The sequence below is a fragment of the Numenius arquata genome, chromosome 9 (genome assembly GCF_964106895.1).
Source record: "Numenius arquata chromosome 9, bNumArq3.hap1.1, whole genome shotgun sequence".
In the NCBI taxonomy this organism is placed as follows: domain Eukaryota; kingdom Metazoa; phylum Chordata; class Aves; order Charadriiformes; family Scolopacidae; genus Numenius; species Numenius arquata.
Genome location: NC_133584.1, coordinates 28,460,533 through 28,484,139, shown reverse-complemented (window position 1 = coordinate 28,484,139; position 23,607 = coordinate 28,460,533). Strand labels below are relative to the sequence as shown.

The window sequence follows — 23,607 nt, the reverse complement described above, 5'->3', positions numbered from 1 at the left end:
GGAAGCACCGTATTAAAAGGTGCAGGTAAATCCTTTGCAGGGCAAAGAATTGCCCTCTAAGAGCTAGCCAAGCCCACCAGGAGCCAGCCCAACACTCGCCAGCCTGCTCGCCAGCCCCAGAGTGGCAGGTTTAGCAGGGCTGCCGGTGGTGGACAGTTGGCCGCCGCTACCTGGTTACAATGGTCGAACGTCGAACGTACCGTCCGCGTCCTCAGTCGCGGTGTAGCCATGGCGCAAGCGGGCGAAGCGACCGGAGCTCCCCAGAAAAGGGGCGCAAAACGTCGGGCAAGCGATCAGGAGAAGGCCGGGTAAGCCCGGGATTGCTACTCCCTCACGGCCTGATGGGACAGGAGGCAGGAGGGGGCGCGCAAGAGCTCGCGTCGCCGGGCGCTGTGGCCCGCCTCCTTCCTCCCGGACGCGCAACGGCTTCTCCAGCCTCTAGGTCCTCCGTGGGGCCCCTCGGAGGCCCCACAGAAGCCGGACAGGAGGCCGGAGGGGAGGCCAGGGTGGCCCCTCGGGCCTCTGCGGCCTCCCCTCGGGCCTCTGCGGGGCCTCTCTCCCTAAGGGGAGACCGGCCTCTCCCCGCCAAGGAGGACCTAACGAAACCCCACGTCCGCCCAGGGCCCGGCTCGGGGCTTTCTGAGAAGGAAAGCTCCTCGCCCAGACAGAGGCGGGGTGGGCGGGACGACGCCGGCCCAGCCCAGGAGGGGAGGAGGAAACAGTCGGTTGGGCGGCCCTTAACGGCTCCCTCAGCCAGCACAAAGATGGCGCCGCGCATGCGCTAGCCCCGCCCCCGCCGTTCCCCCTCCATTTTCTAGGGGAGGGGGGTGCTCCCCACCAGCCAATAGGGAGGCGGTGCCGGGCGCGCGGGCCGGCCGCACTTCCGCCGCGGGCCGGCCCGGGGCCTATGTACCAATGGCTGCTGGGGGCCCTCGGCGCCCTCCTCGCCGCCGCCCGCCGCCCCGCGCCGGCCCCGCCGCCGCCCAAGAGGCCGCCCCCCAGGTCAGCGAGCCGCCCCGCCGCCTCCGGGCCGCCCGAGGGCCTCGCCCCGTCCCATTGCTAAACCCACCCACCCCACCCCCCCCCCACCGCGGCCTGCCACGGCTCTGGGGCCTGTGGGACCCCCCGGGGCCTGCTTGGGGGGAGCGGGAGCCCGCCCAGCGCCTTGGCCCCAGCGCCTCGGCCTGAGGGGTTTGAGCCGTTAGTCGCTCTGCGGGCTGGGATGCAGTGTGGTGTCTTGCCCTGGGGTTCCCCCCCACGCTCCTGGGCTGAGCTCGGCCCCTCTTGCCCGCCCAGACCCCCCCCTCCGGGGCGGCAGAGCTCGGCGTGGGCTCTCAAGTGCCATCCACCGCCCTCTCCCACCCTGGCACCCCTCCTTCTGGCCCGGCTGTTGGCTTGTGTGTCTAGCCGTGGCTCGTGCCGCTGTCGGGTTGCCCTGTGCCCACGATCGGAGCTGTTCACTCGTGATGCTGAGATGATTGTGGGTTCCAGATGTTCCCCAGAAGTCCATTGGCAAGCCCACCCCCTCGTTCGCTCTCCGTCTGCACAGGGGGGGGGGTTGAAAAGGAAAAAAAAGGGGTGGAGACTTCGAGTGTTGAAGGAGCAGGGAACAGTATATATACATATAGGGATATATTGGATGAAGGAAAGTCGTGGCATGGGGATGGGGTTTGTATGTGGAGTGGAAGAAAGGGGGGTGCCTTCCCAGACATTAACCATTGCTGGCACTCCAGAGCTCCCAGTGACAGATGGCTAAGCCATCTCTGTGTCTGTCGCTTGTGTCTCTCAGAAGAGAGGGAACGTATGAATTACGTGCCATGATTTGGGGAGTATGGTTGCTGCCTCTGGGAGAAACTTGCTCCAGGAGGCTCTGCTGAGTGTCTCATGTTCCACAGTGAATGGGAGAAGTTAATGTCCTCTGGAAAGAGCCACTTGTTGCACGAGTAGTTTTTCACAGCTGCTGTGCAGAGCACAGTCTCAGACTGAAGAATGTGCCTTTGTAGATGCTGCAGACTGTCATGTCATGGCCTGACCAGGACACCCAGTTTTGCTAAGAGATCACTGGGAGTGACAGGCAAAGCAATTAGGGTGAAATCCAAGTGAAACTGCGTTAGACAGCTTCAGAAGCTGTCCTGCTGAAAATAAGTTTTCCAACAGTGCTCTCTGAGATATGCTGTAAAATGGCAAAGATATTCCCAGCTCCCCTGTGTGAGTCTCTTCAAGGAGATCTAAACTAAAGGGTGATTGTTATTTCTGCCACTTGAGGTTTTCCCATGATAGAAAGATTAAAAATTCCGGGCATGAGTGGTGATACTGGTCGGGAAAATAGATAAACATTAGCTACTCTTGTACTGCACCACTGAAGCACAGTGTGCAATTTTTTTGGGGGGATAACCGGTGAAAACTTGAATTTTTTACAAATTTAAATTATAAATCTTAATGAATTGTCCTCAGCACTGGTGGGGGAGGAGCTTTCGAAAAGAAAAGGGCCTGAGCTTATATGCTGTATACAGAGTTCTTGAGTTTTCCTGATACCTTATTTTTTTCGTGTTGTTGCTAAGGAGACGAGTAAAATGCTGGCCATAAATAGATGCTGTCTACTCTAGAGTGTGGACATGAACGCATCTCTACATGGAGACCTCCCTCAATTTGTTTTGATTTTCTGGCCCGTTTTTTCAGCATGTTTCAAATATTACTCAACACTGTGCACTTACCTGTTTCTCCCAGGCCCTTGGCAAAACCCCAGTTGCAGTAACACAGTTTAACTTCCTCACGGGATTGTGTATTCCTATTGGAGACAGAGGTAGCTAAACACGGATTTATTTTTGCCTTCCCTTTTCCTCATCCCTGTTCCCTGCCCATGCCCACTTAAGAACATTGAAGATTTCCCCATTTATTTCTGAATTACCAAGAGAGAATCCATCTTTTCTTGCGATCAAACTAATTCTAAACCTCCAAGTGGTTGGTAAAGTAAAAAAAAGGGCACAACAACGCTCTCACAGGTGTTGGGTGTTCTGGTAAAGCTGGAGGAAGAGGCGCTTCTCTTCACAAGCAGTTATTGTAAACCGCAGTCAGGTATTTATCAGGACAGGCTTGTCTCAGGACGTAGGCTTGAGGCGGACGAATCGTGCTTTATCCCTGCAGAAGAATGATGCTGGAAAGTTTTCGCTGAAGAGGAGCTCGGAATGAGTTAACTTTTGCTAAAAGTTGAGCAGGAGGGTACAAACATTTTACCTTCTTTAGTTTTCCTTTCTGAAATATCGAATATGCTGAGTAAGAACGCATTTTTATGGGAGTGTATTTGCCTTTAACACTTGCCCCGCAGTATTTTCTGCCTGAGTTTAATAGCATAGTGATAGCAAGTATTCTGTATATTGTATGAACGGTGCCGTTAAGGATATCAGTTACTTTTTGTGTTCCTGATAGAGATGGAAGATAGTCCAGAAATGATGATACCAGCAGGGTTCAGGGGCATAACAGTTTAAAAGTAATTGTTTTGTGTAAGAAAGATCAAAGAATCCTTGCTGTCTGTCATGGCACTTTGCAGGGCAAATAGAGGAAAAAAAAAAAAAAACAACAACTAGAAACCACCTTTGTGCTCTGTTCCCAAAGCAAAATTTTTAATTAGATTTTATCATTGCTATCAACCGATACAGTACTTGGACTTACGCTTAGTAAGAAAGGGTGCAGCTAAGAATCATTTCAAGAACTAGTTCAGGAGCACTGATTTAGCAGTAAGTTATTTAAGTGGGCGTATGCATGAGTTGCTTTCCCACCTTTTATTTCCTGTCCTACTTAGACTTTTCTTTAAGTGGTTTAGTAACCTCTGGTATGCTGCTTTCCTTCAGGAAAGAGGAATACTTTACGTACTAACTTAAGCAAGATTTTGGTGATAGGAACAAACATAATACATTAGAAAACATTGACAGAACGAGAAAAAAGGCCTAATATGCTGTAGTGGGGTAATTAGCCCTCTGTGAGCAGTGCATTGACTGGGAGAGGTTGGGGGGCGTTGATGAGGGATGCTCAGCGGTGGCAGTTGGGGGGTGTGTATGTCTGAGATGATCCCGGGGGCACTTGGAGGGGGAAACCTTTGGGATATGTAAAGTAACTTTGGAAGTTTGGGCCCTGTGAAGGGAAGTCAACCTGGCAGAAGCTTACCTGTGGTTGCAAAACACTGTTCTGTCTGTTCTTTCCCCAGCTTTTGGGTACCTGTGGACGATCCTGACAAGCCTCCAGCAAAAAAGAGAAAATCAGGTATTGCGCACTACAGAAGTATTTAAGATGCCTGATTTTTCTTAGGTTTCATGTACCTTAGAAAACTCTGGCTTTTTTACTCTGTCGTTGTTCCTGAAACTGTGGTTTTTCAAGCTGTTCTTTCCTTGTGGCCATCTGTGTGCCCAGTGACTTGAGGGTGTGTCGTAGGGCCTAGCCCTATATATGATATCTGTGTTGACTGTGGCAGGGCACAATACTTCTACTGCCAGCAGGAGGTATCCCCCATCTCGGGCGGTGAGCCCATGCATGGCAGCAGAAAGAGTATTTTAAATCAAAGCTGTGTGCTCCCTCCTCTCTCTATTCGCAATGTACCTCTGTGGGTTCAAAATACCCGCACGTCTTACGAGAAATCACTTAGAATCTGGGATGTGAAGGAAGGTAACTTTAAACTGATGGCAGGCAGAGAAAAATGGTATTTCTGTGGGCTCGGGGGTGGAGGGGGAAAGCCGAATTGAAAACAGAAGTTTAGCCTGAATCTGAAAATTTTGGCGTTTTGAAAAGATAGAGGAAGGGTGAGTAAAGAAGGATGGAGATGCAGCAGAGGCCAGGCAGAGGAGAGAACAGCGGGGTAGAGAAGTGCTCTCTTCGGTGAGGCTTTCTCTGATACCCCCTCCACAAAATGTTCAAGGGTAAAATTACGCAGCTGCCTGCAGCCGTGTTGGTGCCTTTGGATGCCAGCTGCATTGGTCATGATTTGAGATGGCCATTTCCCCTTTTTCATCTTTACTGATAAAGAGGGAGAAATGATGCTCTTTAGGCTGTATGACATTTCCCGGCACAGGTTCTGCGGGGGGATGTGGAGCTTCCTAGTTAGTGCTTGGCAAACGATGCTGCCCTGTAGGGGGATGGTAGGGGCTGCTGAACTCTTAGTGTGTTTTTCAGACTTAAGAGCATAAACCAATTGAAAAATATGTCAAATTGGTATCTTGCTCCCCTGTCCCTTCTCCCTTTAGCAACATGACCAACTCTTGGTAGGAACAATTCCCTCTTCTTAGTAAGCAGGCCAAATCTGCTTCTAAGAATGCGGTACCGTCTATGCCCTTGTCTGCTAAAGCGTCATTCTCTTATTTTCAAACAAATGCTCTTGTCTACTATGATTTAATCTCCAACACAGCCCCTTATGAGACAGCTCTGGCTTGTTGATACTGTCTGAGGGCTTGCACATCTCTGCTTCTTTAACACTGAGAAGAACGGGCTTGGGTAGCTTTGGTTTCTAGACCTCAGTGAACAGTTTCTCTCAACTAGACAAGAGTGACCCGTAATAAACTGCAAGAGTACATGCATGTGAGGAGGGAGTGAGGAAGATAAATTGCACCATGTGCTGCTTCTCTGGACACAGGGAATGTTCCCCAAAGCAGGTTTTTTTGGAGATCTGGCTGGCAGACTCATGGGTGGGTTATTGTTTGAGCTCCAGCTCTCAAGGGCTGCTCAGCCAGCTAATACAAAAAATGCCACCAACTGCTGTTGGCCGAAGGGTGTATAACTTGAAATGGGTTACGCTGCTCTTGGTGGGACTAAGGAGATGGGCTTTGATGCAAATAGAAATCCTAATCCCCTTTTATATCATGTTCTTATATGGCCTGTCTCTGCTTTTTTAGATCACATCACCTCTGAGCATGAAGAGAAAGTTGAAGAAGTGAGAACTCAGGTGAAGTTGCCAACCAGGGCAACTAAACGCCGGAGGCCTTCAGTCAGCGATGATGCTCCCACCACAGAGTCTGCGGACGAGGTCAGCAAGGGTTTTGAAATTAGGTAGAATCTGTGTGAGATGAAAGAGCGAGCGGCTCTCCCTAATGTGCCTTGAAGTTGGGCCTGCTCTGAGCCTGTACCTGTAGGTGGTTCTTCGTCATTTATAGCGGGCAGCTCTTGTGTGCTGGGTTTGCCTTCCTCACGCCTGCGTACACTGCTCTAGCACTTGTAGCTGAGGAAGGAGCAAAACATTTGTTGTCTTCCAGATACTTTACAGTCGTTCCAGTTTATGGTTTTAGTGTGTTTGTAAGCTGCTACTCTCTTTCTCAAGCTTGTAGGTTGAATCCAAATACACTACTTTACAAGAAAAACAGCATACTTCCTCTGGATAAACCCCTTTCTGCTAAGTTCATTATCCACCAGGCCAGGAGAGAATTCTTGTAGGACTTTGGCTCTGTAAAAAAGAGTCACGGACTGCTTGACTCCCTAGTTTGGTTCAAAGGTGTAGTGCTAGTTTTCTTATTGCCCCATAGGGTAAGAGGAGTAAGAAACTGTTGTGCTCTGATTATTCGTTCCCGAGAGGGTCATTAACTCTTATTTGTACAAAATATATTTTTCAATGGCTAAACTATCACACTTTGGAATGTTTAGGAGCTGACTGAGTGATAACTCAGTGACAAGCTTGTACTGTTGTAATCACTGCATAAAACTTGTACTGTTTTAATCATGTGTCTTATTCACAGAGTGATTAAACCACCATGTACTGGTTTAATCACTCTCAAACACTGCAGGTAGGAGAGCCTGTATTAAAAAACTAAAGTGTACTTGTCAGAGATGGTGCAAAGATTTGCATTCTTCTGCAATCTGAACCAATAAATCATGGTCCCCAAGTCATAACAGAGCTGACTAAATTTCAGGAAGTTTATGTTTGCTTGGATTCACATTTGGGTTATACTCACGTTGTTTTCATTTTTTTTTCTTTTCATTTAAGACTTCTTTTGAGCCTTCAGCTAAAAGACCAAGATTTTCTACGCTAGACGTAGAAATACTACAAATCGGTAAGACTGACATCAAGTTATAAACTCGTTTCTTTTTCACCCTACCGACGTCATGTACCATACAGCTGTACCCCTGGAGTTATGTTGGGATTATTGCAGGCACAATACTAAGGTAGAGTCTAGGAATACTTGAGTGTGAACTCCGTTTCTTCCCTGCATCGCTTTGGGATTGGAGCCAGGCGTTTATCTTGTCATCTTAGTCCAAAAGCTGCCTTGGATGCAGTCCTTCAGTTCTGATACATCCACTATTAGCTTGCCAGAAGGAAATTGTTTTAAATGCTAAATTTTAGGTAGTAGATCCTGATAACCCTTTTTTATTTCAGGTTTTGGCTGGCAATACCTTGTGTGCACAACTTTCTGTAGTTGCCAGTTTGAAAACCTGAAAATATCCTAAAGTGACATAACACAAATGTTATTATGATATAAGAGAGAAAATGAAAATTTATCTTTGGTGGAGCTCTTTACTGTAAACTCATAAAAGTCTTCGGTATCCTGTTACAGTTACTGATGCCTTATGCTTTTCCCTAGCAGGTCAGATGCCTTGTGGAACCAATGCTTACTTGCTTGAGGAAACACTACCCCTTTCTTACAAGACGATTCCATGTCTGAGGTAAAAATCCTTCTGTTTTCTTTGACTTCTCTGAAAGGTTTACTGCCTTTCACTTTCATTCTTGTACTTCCTCTGTGCTGCCCAACATTTGTATCTGTGTCCACATAGCAATAGTTTTTCAAGGTATCCTGGAACTCCGCTGAGTTGCTATACAAAGGGAGGTCTCCACCTGCTTTTTAAGCTTAAGCAATTTTAAGCTTTTTCTTTAAATCCAGAGACACACGAGATTAGATAAAGATTAAAGGTCTGTGGTAAGAGGAAGTGTTGCACTTGAAAAGAGGCTGAGGTCGCAAACAACAGTGTGTATTCAAGGCGGTTGTTCCGATTGTCACTTTTACTTCTCTGTACTTCCCGTTAGCCAGTTGAAGACAGCAGGTCTTCATCTGAAAGTTGTAAACATCTCGTGTCTGTCTCCGTCATCATCGGTGTACACGCTCTACGAAATAGCTTGTGGTGGAGCTAGCGTCAGGAGGTGCATATTTGAATCTTCTCTTGATAGTATTTCTTTTGCCGTTGATGTTTTCAGCACAAGCGAGAATGGCAAGCAGAGCACCAAACCTGCCTCAGGCAGCACCTTAGCACCAAGGCCACCCATTAAGGAGCTCTCTGTACCAGAATCCACCACTTCGGAAGGCAGCAAAATGGGGAGGCCTCTCTGCACTGCTGAAGAGGTACGCTGGGTGGGAAGGTTGTCTTTTGAAATGGAACAACTTAGCAGTTACAGCAAAACTGTACGTAAATGCTGAAGTAGCAGCGGGTGTAGTTGGAGAAGTTGAAGGGATACTTCTGGAAAATCAGTATATAGCATTTGATTTGTTGTAGAGAGGTGGATGTTGGCCTCTTCTCCCAAGGGAATAATGACAGGACCAGAGGAAATGGTCTGAAGTTGGGGCAGGGGAGGTTTAGATTAGATATTAGGAAGAATTACTTTACTGAGAGAGTGGCCAGGCACTGGAACAGCCTGCCCAGGGAGGTGCTGGAGTCGCCATCCCTGGAGGTATTTAAGAAACGTGTAGACGTGGCACTTCAGGGCATGCTCTAGTGCCCGAGATTGTTGGGTTGTGTCTGTTTGTGGGTGGTGTGGTGTGTGGTTGTGGGTGTTTGTTTTGGTTTGGTTTTGGTGTTTGGTGTTCTGGGATTTTTTGGGGGGGGGGGGGTTTGTTTGGTTTTGGTGTTTTTTTTGTTTGTTTGGGGTTTTTTGGTGGGTTTTGTTGTTGTTGTTGGTTTTGGTTTTGGGGTTTTTTGGGGTTTTTTTTTTTTTGTTGGTTGGACTCGATGATCTCAAAGGTCCCATCCAACCAAAAATATTCTGCGATTCTGTGATTTGCCTTTACAAGCATCAAGTCTTGGAAGAGAGCAGTGCTTTGTTGCCAAAAGATTGAATTTTAAACCGTTTTCAGGGAAATGGTCTACCGGGGGAGGACCCTCCAGCCAGTTTCACCTGCAAGGGGAGCTGTACTGCCTTGTCACTAAGTGTGTATTTGTTGCAGAGTTGTTTCACTATTTTGTCCTTAACCTCACTCAACTGTGGTCTTTACATAGCAACCCAAAAAGGATAGTGTAGGCAAAAAAACCACTCAGTTGCTGATAATCCTTCCTTACTGGACTGTTTGAGAGGTCTTCCCTGGTCCTGTCCTTCCAATATCTGAAGCAACTACTGGAAAAATCCTGATAAATCTAGCTTACATGGGAGAAGAACTTAGGCCGAAGTACTGGAGAAGGCGGCAAGCTGTGGAGCATGATTAAGATACCCCAGGGACTTATAGCGCCCAATCATTATGTATATTGACAGGAATGCATATTAGCCTGAATTATTATGCAAGGGGTGCAGACCACAGCAGAAGAGGAAACAGTTGCAGAAGGAATTTTGAGGTTTATAGTGGGACACAAGCTCCTAGAGCAGGGCTAACACAAAGCAAAGGTGTGCGAATTCCTGCTAAAGTAAACTTGAATAATGTGCCAGCATTTTGGGAACAGCCTGTGCAGTCCCTGCTATGTCTAGATGTCAAACATTTGCTTCGTATGCAGTGGTTCTAATCTGTTTGTTTTTCCCCTCTGTTGTGCTAGGATGTTCAGCGAGGAGAAAAGGTGAAATATAAACAACTCGTGGAAATGGCAAAGGAAAAATATCCTAGAAGCCGTCCTAATCCACAGCCAACAAGCTTCCGCAAGTAATTATAGGAAAAATAACCTTTAACTTTTTGGTGGTAACTTTATAGCTGTTATATATTGAAGTGGAGGGGGATTAATCTTTTCTACTCTCAGAGTTCTGGACAGTGTCCCAAGGCAGGTGTCAGGGCAAACTAATTTTTAAAAGACCGACACCCCCCTCCAGTTCCCTACCATGAAGCGTGAATATTTTCTGAATGTATATTCTAAAGGTGACAATTCCTTTGTTGATATGGATGTGTTTCTCTTCTTTCTGATACTCCTTTGTTCTCTCTTTTTTAAGAAAGGTAGTATCTAGTTCTCGTGCTGGCACTGTAACTTCTAGTATAAAAATATACAGCACTGGTTATTCTGTGGCACCATTAAAAAGAATTTATCTTCCTCTTGTTTGCAACCGATGAGTTTTTCCTTGCTCAGGAATCCTGTTTTATCTGAGAATGTGAAACTTCAGGTAGACACAGGGAATGCCAGAATTTTCTCTGTTCCTTTCTACCTCCCCATGTCCTTCCCGCACGAATTATAGGAAGTTTTCTCTCTGCAGTACATTAAGCGGCCAAAGTCCCACTTGTGTGTAGAATTCCAGTTCATTAAGCAACCTGCAAGGGGGGCTTGTGTGTTACTCTGATTCGTATATTACCAGTGATGAGTATATTTGATATCTTATAACTGTATCAAAAGATTGCACAAAGTTAATGACACAAGTAAAAACCACAAAAATATAATCCACATTATCTTAGTGGAATAATTACTCTTCAAAGCTGTGCAGAAGGGGCCTAATTCATGTAAAATAGTGATGCCGAGATAATGCTGGAGTTCCAGCATGCCTTTCTGCACGGTAAGACAGTAGAAAATGCCGTGTTTTCTTGCAGTTCCCTTTAAATGCTGTGAAACATGGGTTGTTACCAAGGCTTAGAAAAAACCCTGTCTCCACTCAGTGGTTCACAGCTAGAAAAATATGTGAACACACCGCTTCAGAACAGCGTATCATGTTTAAACATTCTGGTGCATGAAAATGATACGGAAAACAGTATCTCGTGTAATTTTAGGTGCACTGGCCGTAGCATTTTAGGATGGGTCAAGACCCTGCTTTCAGTGTCTAATCTCCCCGGTCATTGATTGTTGTGGTTTGGCTTGTATCTCAGAGCAGACCTGGAGCATGTGAAACAGGTTCCTTTTAGATGAAGCTAAACCAGAGAGTGTTCCTGGGGAACGTGCCTAATAAACTCCAACTGCTAATGAGTATATAGTCCCTGAGCTCAGAGTAGAGCATGTCTGAAGTAAAATGTCCCAGAAGTACCTGTATCATGGACATTGCATTCTCAGTGTCAGCATAATCTTTAATAATTAGATTGAGACGAATTGGTCCAGGATGGTTGAAATGAATTCTGTCTTGTCCCGTAAAATAAAATGTCCTCCTCGGGTTAATCCAGATATTTGTAGGATGTGCAAAGAATATTTTTTTTTCTTTTTAAAGAAAAAATCCAAGAAGCCACTGATTTACTGGTGAAAAGGTAAAGGAAACAAATATCACAATTGATTGGTCTCTCTTGAAATTCTGAAGAGACAGAAAATTTGATTCCTTCGGTGTGCCCGAGCTTCTGAACATAAACTCCCCATGGAAATGCCCTTTGCATTTGGTCACAAAGCTAGTGCAGGAGATGGGATGTTTCTGCCAAGGGATTAAACAGCTTAATTTTACGTTGCATATTTCTGTTGCTTTAACCATGGCTTCAGACTCTAATGTAGACCGTTGTGTACGGCTAAAATGTATCCTTTCTAGTGAATTGGTATGCACTGATAACAAATGCCCTACCTATACAAATTCTGATTCTTCCCTGTTGTTTTTTTTTGCTGCACCAAAGTTTTCAAGCCTATTCCAAGGAACCAGCGATGACTTACCTGGAAGAACCAGAACTTGGAGAAGATGTCTATCCATGTACAACACCAAGGACCAGTGAGTATCCCCATGATTCAAATCTGTTCCACTTTGTATGTAGACTTCAAATCAAAACAGGGCATTTCCTATACACTCCCACATGATATTCAAAGTTCAGACTGCTTGCCGGAGTTCAAACTTCCCAATCATACAGTCATTTAAAATATTTTTTTGTATTTATCACCCAGAAATTGAGAGCTACATACATCTGATGGCTTTTGAAAGTGGACTTATTGTTTTCATATCACTGCTTTTCTCTGCAGGTATCAAATGTATAGATGTTTGCTGCCCAGAGTCGTCTCCAAGAGATGACACGATCAGGTAGAGTCTCTTTTAATCACGGTTCTTGTTTCTTCTGGCTCTGTGTGCGTGTTTCTTTCAGCCTCCAGTAGTGGCCAGAAGATGACAAATGGTATTTATCGATGTGCTGTGCTGTGGAAGAGGAGCAGCTAGCTTGTGGCACTGGAATTGCTCTCAAGCCAGTTGCATCTCAAACACAGCTGCCTTGCTAGAGCCATGCTGTGTGACAAACAGGGTTCTGCTGATGTGGCCTTTGCTGTGGGAAGAAAGGCAGTGAGGCGGGGAGTGGGGGCCATACCGAGTTGTCCTTGGATTTGCAGAATCCATTTTTGCTTGTGAGTCTTTCTGCCAAACCACTTAATTCACTTTGAAACTAGGATCTTAAGCGTAAGGGCTAGAGAGCTTGTCAAGCCTGGTGGGACTGAGGCCGTCGTTGTGACTTACAGGATGCCTTGGGTTTGAATAGGAGAGCCAAAAAAGGAAGCTGGGAGGACTAGGAGCTCAGATGGCTCTGTGTTGTCGAGGGAAATGGGTTTTTGGTTGTATTAAGTGCAGCTACAGGGAGAGATTTCGTCTGGCAGTCTGATGCACACATCCTTCTTCAGTGACCTGCCCCTAAATGAGAGAGGAGAAAGTGTGGATGGGAGCAGAGAAGAGATTCAGTTGCAGCAGTCCGGTTTTTTAGCTAATTCTGTCCCTGTTCTTCTCCCCACTTTGAACACCAGCGCTATATTTAGTTGTGGAGCACTGTTCTGTGCTTAAATTGTCAGTGGCTCACCTAAGCTCGACGAGAGAGAAGGAAATAAAATAACTGATAGAGTATGATGGGTTCAAGTAAAAGGAACATTTTCTTGCCTTTTTTTTGCGGATTTAACTACTAACTGAAGTCATTTGACAAAGCTCGTGATATCTACTCTTACCATGCTGGACTGGAAGCGTAGAATACCACGAAAGTCTGTTGTAGGTCTCCCTCCTGAAAAAGGGGGTCTTTGGTGACAATGCAAATTCTTGGTTTTGAAGAAGGGATATATATATGGACAACTTTAATGTCTGTGTATTTGTTTGCTCTTCAGAGTCTGCGTGGTTTTAATGATAATCCTCTCCAAATGGGGGATAGTCACTCTCTTGACTAGCCTATAGAAGGCAAGTAAACATCCTGTAGCTGTCCCATTTTTAATTCAATGTGCTGGTCTTAGTTTCCGTAAGCTAACTATATTTGGATGCAAGTATAGTTGCAGACGTTCATGTCATACCTTGCAGTATAACACCTAGCATGCAGTATTTATCACTGGTAGATCACAAAGCACTTGATAGAGGAAGGGCTGGTTGCTTCCCTGTTTTCCAAATAATGAAACTGATAACGAGAAACAAAAGGAGCCTTGTGCGTGTAGATGGAAAAAAAAAAATAATTTACAAAGCTCCCAGCTCTTCATTCTATCCCAGTTTTGCTGCTCTGAAAGAATTGTGCTGGAAGCTGAGACCATGTAGTCACATGTGTGCAACTGAGGCGCTAGTCAGAATCAGCCTTGGAAAAGCATTTCTTATGCAGACGGTGAATTCTTGGGAGTTTACATGGGAGAGTCCAGATACACAGCTCACCTCTCTCTCTCTTTCTCTCTCCCTCTCCTCGCAGGTACTCCTCCCCACCAGCAGAAAAATCTCAGAAGCAGGAAAGACCAGTGAAACAAGCCATTGCAGGGGTAAGCTTGTGTTATTCATTATTTCCCTTTTTAGGAAAATACAGCTATTTGTGATCAGGAATTTTTGCACTCTTCACTCACATGACTTAACAATGTATGTATTTGTCCAGGTTGTTTTTCCCTGGGAAAGTGGGAGCGTTATTTCATGAGTAGTGCTATTGCAAAAGGGTTTTCTTCTGCCATTAATTTTGTTTCTGGACTATTATGAGCACACTGCACTATACTATTTTTGTTCTTCCCCTTTAATTTGTTGGGTATAGCCTTAAAATCTTTACTGCACAGACTTCATTGACCCGCAAAGCTAGACTTCAGTGGTGTCTTTAGTCTTGTCTTGTTCTGTGAGATAGAAAGTACATCTCTTTGACTTTCATCTCTGGTCAGGATTGAGATCAAAAATAAAATTTTAATCATGGAAATCAGAAATATTAATGTCAATCTCAAGTTGATACCTGCATTTGGAGGCTTTGCCGGGGTTCTTAACACCTTGCCTCCGTTCAGTTTTGAGTGCAGCACTACATGGGTGCACAGTTGGAATGCAGTCACCGATAAAAAGTAACTTTTGAGTTTGCTGGTTGGATGTGTGTACAAAAACCCTTCCAGATTTATACATGAGCAAGATTTTCTCTACTATCCCCTAGCAAAAAAAAAAAAAAAAAAAAAAAATCCGTGCTTGATCGGTATCTTAACGTCCTTTTGTCTAACAGAAAAAGTTTGGAGCTGAAATCTCAGAAGATGCATTATTCCAAGCACGTCTGGCACCTGGTCGGGCCAAAAAGTTACCTGCCCTTGATGTGGAAAAAAAGCAACTCCCAAGCTTGGAAAAAACAGTAGAACATTTTACTCCGCTCACAGAGGTACCGTAGCTGACAGTCTGTTAGAGGAGACAGAGGGCTGGGAAACAGCTGGAAGGAACTCCATTTATTTTAGGTGGTTCTTAAGGCTTTTTGAAATCTTAAGAACTTGCGTTTAACCTGTTACAGAGCATTTGCAGCTGTGACTTCACAGTGCAAGGGTCAGCACTAAAGCTGGTTTTAAGGATTTAAGCACATTATGCTCCATGCACTCCTTCAGTTGTGCTAACCTGAGGGTTTGTGGGGCTTCCCTTACCAGGACAAAAATTAGTCTGGGTTTAACAACGGTCTCCCAGAGCAGTGCTAACCTGATTCGTGCAGTTATATTGGATCTGCCTCTTAACCTGACCTACCATGGAGACAGAACCTGAAATATAAGCTTTTGCTGATCCATGGTGTTGCGTTGCTTGTGGGGGACCTGAGCATCTTGTGTACATCCTCAGGATCTCACAGAGTCGTGGATGCACTGCGTGTAGCGGCGGTCACGGGAGTTAACTTAGTTACGCTACGCAAGGGAGGGGGAGTTCAGGTTCCCCTGCTTGTATGAATTTTGGCTGCTTTTATTCTTCGGAATTGCAGTCTCACTGAGCACCGCCTTTTTTTGCCTGTTGAGGATTGACTTGGAAAGGGCTAGCAAATCCAGAGTTTACAAAGTCTGCAGAGTGATGCTCAGTACAAGGAAAACCAGGGGTTTTTCTTACCTTGCTAGCCCAGATTCAACCAAGAAGAAGATGCTATTGCAGATCAGAGTATTTTATACTAACAGTCCTAGTGGTTTATTTGCATTCCTTAAGCAGACTTAGATGGAAAGATCCAAATTGCAGCCAGTTGCATGCACAAACTGGACTTCCGATTGCCTGACTCCAGGGTAGCTGCCTCAGTTTCCCCCTTCCCCGTTACTTCAGTTCCTTTTGAAGTCCCCCCAACTTCACATTCTTTCAGGCTCCTGACTTAGCTGCAGGAGCTAATGCCTGCTGGGGTTGGCTTAAACCTCAGCATTGCGAGGGCTGCAGCATCATGTGGGCAAGGTGTTTGCTGTACTTCTGCTCATTTTTCAGCTGCTTTAGCGTGTTTGCTCATCCGCTTGTTTTATCTGAGCTTCCTTGGAGAAAACAAACGGAAGCAAACCTGGGCTCTCAAGTTCAAAGTCAGGATGCTGAAACAAACCAACCAACACGAAAGTGCTATTGCTAACTTAGCAAAAAAACAGCAAAGCCAGTTGCTCTGTCGCCCGAGCTTCGTTTCCAGGCCGCGTTTCAGTTGAAAGCTGCCCGCAGGTTAGCATGCTCAATGCTCTGTTTCACAAGTCCTTCCCCATTTAATTGTTCATTTCAGGCCATGGAGAGAGAGGTCATTGCCGCATTTGGCAAAGGTGAGCCAGATGAGATCATGAGCAGTGCCTTCAAACTAAAGGTCACTCGTGAGGACATCCACACCCTAAGGAACCTTTGCTGGCTAAATGATGAGGTAAAACTAGCTGCAGCACAGGGATATTCTAATTCAGCCTTTATTTAAAAGTACCCCTTCACCATGTACAGAAGTCTTTTCAAAGTTATTTGATGACCTCCACTGCAGAGCCTAGAAATCTCTGTACAGTTCTTATTTTAGGTACTTAAGGGTCTAGTGTTTCTGGAAGTTCCTTTACTTCTTGTGTTATGCAGCTTCCAGGAGTTAGTTTAGGTTATTGGAGTGGGTGGCAGGTGTTTTTATCAAACTGCAGATGTAACCAAGTGCAAAATTCTCAGAACAAAAACTGACAGCTGAGGCTGGAGTTCTCTCCGCTGCGTACTTAAGGGTGGCCACAAAAGACATGTTGCTGTATTTTTCATTTGGTAAGCTAGTGTCTTATTTTACATCTCAAATGTACTCTTTATGGTGCAGATCATTAATTTCTACATGCGTCTTGTGGTGGAAAGAAACAAGAAGGAAGGATATCCAGCAGTCCATGCTTTTAGTACTTTCTTTTATTCCAAACTGTCTTCTGAGGGCTACAAAGTGGTAACAAGATGGACCAGAAATGTGGATCTCTTCAAGCAGGACATCATCTTAGTGCCCATTCACTTGAGATTGCACTGGACACTAGCGGTGAGTCAAACTGGCTTTTTATTGAGAATTGGACGGGGAGAAAAATCTAGCAAGTCATTTAAGCTTGCACAGCATGAGGTTGTGCTTTGTCTAACAGTCACCTTTTCCTAACAGGTCATAGATATCAGAGAGAAGATCATCAAATACTTTGATTCAATGGGACAAAAAGGGGACGCTATTTGTCAAATTTTGCTGTAAGTAACCGTTCAGTCACTGCTTTTATGTTGTGAATTATGAGAAGGTTTTTGGATTTTGTCCCTGTTAACACGACTGCACATTTCCTGTAGAAAACAAGAAAGTTTTCACATTTATTGTAAATAACAAACCAGAAATCTTGGCTTCGCTTCCTGCGAGTTGTCTGACATTGACTGCTTATCTAGTCTCACACCGTACCCTTCACCCAGGATCTTGGATGCCTGGGTTCTGCCACCTTCCCACTCTGTGCACAGACAAATAAGTGACAGCCCCGTGGCACACGTGATTTAGTAATCAATAAAACTGGGCTATTGATGAGAGGGAAGAATTTCAGGGAAGAAGTGTTTCAAAATACCACTGGGTGTTATTTGTATTTCTGACGGGAGCAGGAGAGCAGCCCCACAGAGACAAACCGAGTGCTGGTTTAGTCGGGTGCTCTCCTCACCACTTAACAGCAGATGCCTGGGAAAGGCTGTAAGAACAGGTCTGCATCCAATATTTTTTTTCCAGCCATTGGCGGCCTGGGAACTTCCTCAGCCAGAGGTATTGGCCCAAAAGCTTTTGTAGGTGGTCTTCCGGAGGCGCAGGCAGTGTGTGGGGTTCAGGCACACAGTGGAATTATGGCATTATGATTCCTTGCTTGGTTTTTCTGTTCTTCCTCTGATAACATGTGATTTGGGGTGTTTTAACCTCTACTAAGCAATGAACTTAGGCTTTTGTGGAAGTCCCTGTTGGAATTGTTGATCTCATTCCTAACCGTTAGCTCACAGCCTCTCGCAGTGTTTGTAAATTTAAGATTTGGATTTTTCCTCCAAATGCCTTAAATCAGCTGCTGTGAGAATCCTCTGACGTTTTAACTGTCCTGCCATTCGTCTTCCTGTGATCCTTCAGCAGCTTGGGTTTTTGGTTGGCCTAAATTACAGAGATGAAGAGTGGGTTCTTGTTTTGTTTTGAACAGCAAATACCTGCAAGAAGAAAGCCGTGAGAAAAGAAACGTGGAGCTGAATATTTCAGAGTGGACTATTCACAGCATGGCACCACATGTAAGTGAGAACAACTTGGATTTGAGATGTGAACCATAACTCCGTGTCACGAAACTCTGAACACACTTTCTAATAAGACCAGGGCTTTAGAGAACAGCCAATAAGTATCTTCTTATGGTACCACATCAACAAGTGGGCCGGGAAACCGTGCTGGGATGAAATATTTAAGCAGTGCCTCTCCTTGCTGGCTGAATACTTTCTTTTTTGTTTGGTTTTTTTTTTTTTTAAATTAGTCTGCCACGTTAAGGTGAATCTGGCTTTGCCCCGATTTCCCAAGTCAAACGTAAAAATCTGTTTAGCTGTTGTCGGAGAGCGTAGGCTTCTCGTTTGCAGCACAAATCCAGGCATGTGACGAAGCGAAAGGTTGAGCTGGTGTTTCTCAACAAGTAAATAGTAAAAAGCAGCACCAAAAGACTGGATTTGAGAAACGTCGCTTTAGAAAGACAGTGTGAAGCCTCAAGACACCTTACAGGGAGGAAGGCTGCTGTCCCTCATCAGCCTGCCAAGAATTTGGATTGTAACATCCAAGTATATAAAGCAGAGGGGAGGCTGATGGGCAGTTAATTGGGTCTGTTCCTTGTGTTCGGGAGCAGCTATTTGGGATTATGCAAGTTCAGGAGTGTCTGGTTAGTGTATTTTTGGTGGGGGTAACGTGAGCTACTTCCAAATTGCTTTTCTTTTAAGATAGAGGAAAATTCATCATCTTCTTTGCATTCATTAGGAAATCCCTCAGCAATTGAATGGAAGCGACTGCGGCGTTTTTACGTGCAAATACGCAGATTACATCTCCCGAGACAAACCGATGAACTTCACGCAGGTGGGTGAAGGTTATAAACAGCTCCAGGCTCTTTCGCACAGAGACAAAGAGCCAGGGAAGTTACGCAGCAGCTGTTAATTGCGTCTGGGGCAGGGGCTGAGGTTTTGTACCTCTCTCCGGTTTTGGGACAGAGTTGCTGGGGTTGGAATGTCAAAGCGGCCTCAGCAGGGCAGAGCTGTGGTCTCCATCCTTGCATCCGATACCAGCTCCTACTGAAGTTCCTCTTGGGCGAGATACTGCAGCCAGTGGGTGTGTGAGGTCTGGCCTTTTTGCATCTTTTGGAGAACTAGGTTTCACCCTTTGACCAGTTAAGACACTGGTTATTTTCCAATGCAGTGCTCTTTTATTAAAGCGCTTGTAGGCCAGTGTGTAGTGAAGGAATTCTGGGGTTGGTGAGTTGTCATGTCACCTTCTCAGGAGCTGTGTGGGTGAAACAATTGTACCCAAAAGGCAAGTGTTGACAATTCTTAAAAGGAACTTCATATTAAAGAATTAACTGAGTGTTTATGCCCATTTTCTGCCTCTTTCTGCTGTGACTTTGTATTTACTGGGTTTTTCTTTTCTTTTCAGACCCACATGCCTTACTTCCGCAGGAAGATGGTGTGGGAAATAATCCATCAACAGCTGCTGTGAGACATGCACTACTAGAGTAACACTGTGATCACCTTAGGGTGACTAGCTCTTATTTTAGTTACTTTTCTAATAAGTTATTTGAAACTGCAGCAGGCACACAAATTTTCCTCTTTAGGTTAAGGAGTAGTGGTTAAGATTAGGTTTTTTTCCCCCTGTTTTGGAGACAGTAACTCTCTTTGAAATAAGCTAATTCACCTGAAGTGCAAGCCAGAAAGATGGATGTGACCTGGCCAAGGGAACGGTTAAGAGCAAATGCTGAGAACTTCCATCGTTGAGAGGGACACTCGTACCTCACAGCGCACGTGGCCACGTCATGGACAAATGGGACTCATCTGTGGTGGTGGTGACAGTGGCGTTACCTGGACTTTTCTTCCCAACAACAATGTGCTGAGCTACAGCTTCCTCAAAGAGAGTTTCCTTCTGTTTCTGGAATATCTACGATCTACTTGGTTCCTAAAACTGGATTTGTGATGACCATCGAAAGAAAGCATTTACCATCTTTTGATTTGCAGCACGACCCCCCGTCGCTGGGGTTGGTTTGTGGTTTTTTTTCTGTCTCCAGGGAGTTTTCTTAGGTGAAAAAAAGATAAGTATTTTTAACTTATTTGAAACTGCTGCAGGCACACAAATTTTCCTCTTTAGGCTAAGAAGTAGTGGTTAAGATTGTTTGGGGTTCCACCCCCTATTTTGGAGACAGTAACTCCTTTGAAATAAGCTAATTCACCTGAAGTGCAAGCCAGAAACATGGATGTGACCTGGCCAAGGGAACGGTTAAGAGCAAATGCTGCGAACTTCCATCGTTGACAGAGACACTTGTACCTCACAGCGCACGTGGCCACGTCATGGACAAACGGGACTCATCTGTGGCGGCGGCGACAGTGGCGTTACCTGGACTTTTCTTCCCAACAACAATGTGCTGAGCTACAGCTTCCTCAAAGAGAGTTTCCTTCTGTTTCTGGAATATCTACAATCTGCTTGGTTCCTAAAACTGGATTTGTGAAGACCATCGAAAGAAAGCATTTACCGTCTTTTGATTTGCAGCACGACCCCCCGTCGCTGGGGTTGGTTTGTGGTTTTTTTTCTGTCTCCAGGGAGTTTTCTTAGGTGAAAAAAAGATAAGTATTTTTAACTTATTTGAAACTGCTGCAGGCACACAAATTTTTCTCTTTAGGTTAAGGAGTAGTGGTTAAGATTGTTTGGGGTTCTACCCCCTATTTTGGAGACAGTAACTCCTTTGAAATAAGCTAATTCACTTGAAGTGCAAGCCAGAAACATGGATGTGACCTGGCCAAGGGAACGGTTAAGAGCAAATGCTGAGAACTTCCATCGTTGACAGAGACACTCGTACCTCACAGCGCATGTGGCCACGTCATGGACAAACGGGACTCATCTGTGGTGGTGGCGGCGACAGTGGCGTTACCTGGACTTTTCTTCCCAACAACAATGTGCTGAGCTACAGCTTCCTCAGAGTTTTCTTCTGTTTCTCAAATACCTATGATCTGCTTGGTTCTTGAAACTGGATTTGTGATGAGCATCGAAAGAAAGCATTTACCGTCTTTTGATTTGCAGCACAGCCCGTGGTAGCTGGGGGTTGTTTGGTGGGGTTTTTTTTCTGTCTCCATGGAATTTTCTTAGGTGAAAAGTTAAGTATTATTAACTTATTTGAAACTGCTGCAGGCACACAAATTTTTCTCTTTAGGTTAAGGAGTAGTGGTTAAGATTGTTTGGGGTTCCCCCCACCTTGTTTTGGAGACAGTAATTTTCGTCGAAATTAACTCTTCCTCAAAGAGAGTTTTCTTCTGTTTTTGGAATATCTATGATCTGCTTGGTTCCTGAAACTGGATTTGTGATGAGCATCAAAAGAAAGCATTTACCATCTTTTGATTTGCAGCACGACCCCCCACAGTTGGGGTTGTTTGGGTTTTTTTCTGTCTCCAGGGAGTTTTCTTAGGTAAAAAGATAAGTATTATTAACTTATTTGAAACTGCAGCAGGCACACAAATTTTCTTCTTTAGGGTTAAGAAGTAGTGGTTAAGATTGGGTTCCCCCCCGCCCCCTATTTTGGAGACAGTAACTCTCCTCGAAGTTAACTCTTCCTCAAAGAGAGTTTTCGTCTGTTTTTGGAATATCTACGATCTACTTCGTTCCTGAAACTGGATTTGTGACGACCATCAAAAGAAAGCATTTACCGTCTTTTGATTTGCAACACAACACCCCGTAGTTGGGGTCGTTTGGTTTTTTTTTCTGTCTCCTGGGAGTTACTTTAGGTGAAAAGATAAGTATTTTTAACTTATTTGAAACTGCAGCAGGCACACAAATTTTCCTCTTTAGGTTAAGGAGTAGTGGTTAAGATTAGGTTTTTTTCCCCCTGTTTTGGAGACAGTAACTCTCTTTGAAATAAGCTAATTCACCTGAAGTGCAAGCCAGAAAGATGGATGTGACCTGGCCAAGGGAACGGTTAAGAGCAAATGCTGAGAACTTCCATCGTTGAGAGGGACACTCGTACCTCACAGCGCACGTGGCCACGTCGTGGACAAACGGGACTCATCTGTGGTGGTGGTGACAGTGGCGTTACCTGGACTTTTCTTCCCAACAACAATGTGCTGAGCTACAGCTTCCTCAAAGAGAGTTTCCTTCTGTTTCTGGAATATCTACGATCTACTTGGTTCCTAAAACTGGATTTGTGATGACCATCGAAAGAAAGCATTTACCATCTTTTGATTTGCAGCACGACCCCCCGTCACTGGGGTTAGTTTGTCGTTTTTTTTTTTTTCTGTCTCCAGGGAATTATCATCTAATGTGAAAAGATAAGTATTTATTACTTTTTATTAAAATAAATATTTAAATTATATAAAGAGCCTTACTGGAATGAAACTTTGCCTGGTAATGAGAGTGATTTTTTTTTTTAATTGAAAAAAGCTTTGACATATCAATGTGGTCTTTAGCTCACTTACAGTCTGTGAGGAATAAGATGAGCATCCTGAGGATATCCAGGATGAGTATCGGAGCACAAAAGCCTCTAAGCTGTCATAGAATCCCGAAGGGACAATCAGGGTGTTGTTTGGCAGCGAGAATCCCGGTAACAAGGAAGCAGGAGATTATTGCCTCTGTGCCGCAGGTGCTCCTCCAGGCGTCAGACCGAGCTAGAGGAGTATAAACATGGTGTTTCCCCCTTTCTTTTGTTATTTTTTTTCCCTCTAGTTTTCACTCCCGAGCCGGAGTGGGATTTCAGGTCTTTCATTTACCATCGCAGAGGAAAAATGGTTTGGAAGCCACGTGTTTGAATGTTTGTATAAATAACCGATTCAGGTTGTTTCTGTAACGGCCTCGGTACCACAATGTGAGGTGATTGCTGACCTGAGACGCTCTATCTCCTCTCCTCAGCTTTGGGGGAAAAGACAGTGATTTTGGGGCCATCCCCTCTGTCGTTGCGGGTGCTGCTCCTCGCCCGAGAGGGCTGCTCTCCGGGGAGAGCGGATGTGGTGGTTGATCTGGGGTGCGGGTCTTTGCTTTCAAACAGATTAGCTTAATCCGTCACAAAATGAGAGCAGATTCTCCAGCGGGAGAACCATTCCAAACGGCCGTGTTTTGTCCTTACGGGATATACTTAATCTTCCCTGGATCCCTGAAGGCTTGGAAGATTTTAGCCGTTAATTAACGCGGGGACCCAGCAGCCGAATGCTTGAAGTATCCTTTCTCCTTTGCTTCACTTCTTTGGGGGATGCGGTTTTGAGGCTGAGCCTGCAATTTGCTGGTGACAAAAGCAGAATTTTTCTTTCTGGGGGAAAAGAAACAAGAAGAAAACAACCCCTGCAGAGGGGCAGTGGTGTAAGGACACTGCCCGGGTCCTCCTGGTACATCACATCCCCCTTAAGTGGAGGGGGCTCGGCCGTTAGATGGAAGGAACAGGGCGATGCTGCTGTGAACACCTTACCTGGTGCCTTCCCCCTCCTTGTCACAACCTAAAAGCCCTTCTGTGGGGTACACCGTGTCAGGGGACGCCTGCTGCCGGTCACTTTGAAGTGCTTGTGGCTGCTGAAAACCTCCGTGTACGAGGTGGTGGGGAAACTGTAGGTGTACCAGTCAGTGTCCCCTCTGCCTACATGGTCACCTCCCGGGCTGGGGTCCTTGTGCCCCGACAAGGCGCTCTGAGACCACCCCACGGGGAGAAAGAGCTTGTTAACTCCTGTGCTTTGCATCAACAGTTGTGTGCGGGAGCTGGGCTTCGCGTCTCGTTAGTAAA

General features: G+C 45.4%; 1 protein-coding gene across 1 annotated transcript; it reads left to right on the top strand.

Annotated features, from left to right (window-relative positions):
• Window positions 1–878: 878 nt before the first annotated feature.
• On the top strand, window positions 879–19,364 carry SENP2 (SUMO specific peptidase 2). Its single transcript, XM_074153616.1, has 15 exons — window positions 879–1,050; window positions 4,202–4,257; window positions 5,877–6,007; window positions 6,959–7,025; window positions 7,557–7,635; window positions 7,994–8,306; window positions 9,703–9,806; window positions 13,674–13,740; window positions 14,445–14,594; window positions 15,927–16,058; window positions 16,473–16,676; window positions 16,791–16,870; window positions 17,830–17,914; window positions 18,636–18,731; window positions 19,302–19,364. Exons 1-15 carry the CDS (start codon window positions 908–910, stop codon window positions 19,362–19,364), a joined length of 1,770 nt encoding a protein of 589 aa, XP_074009717.1. The 5' UTR covers window positions 879–907.
• Window positions 19,365–23,607: the final 4,243 nt, after the last annotated feature.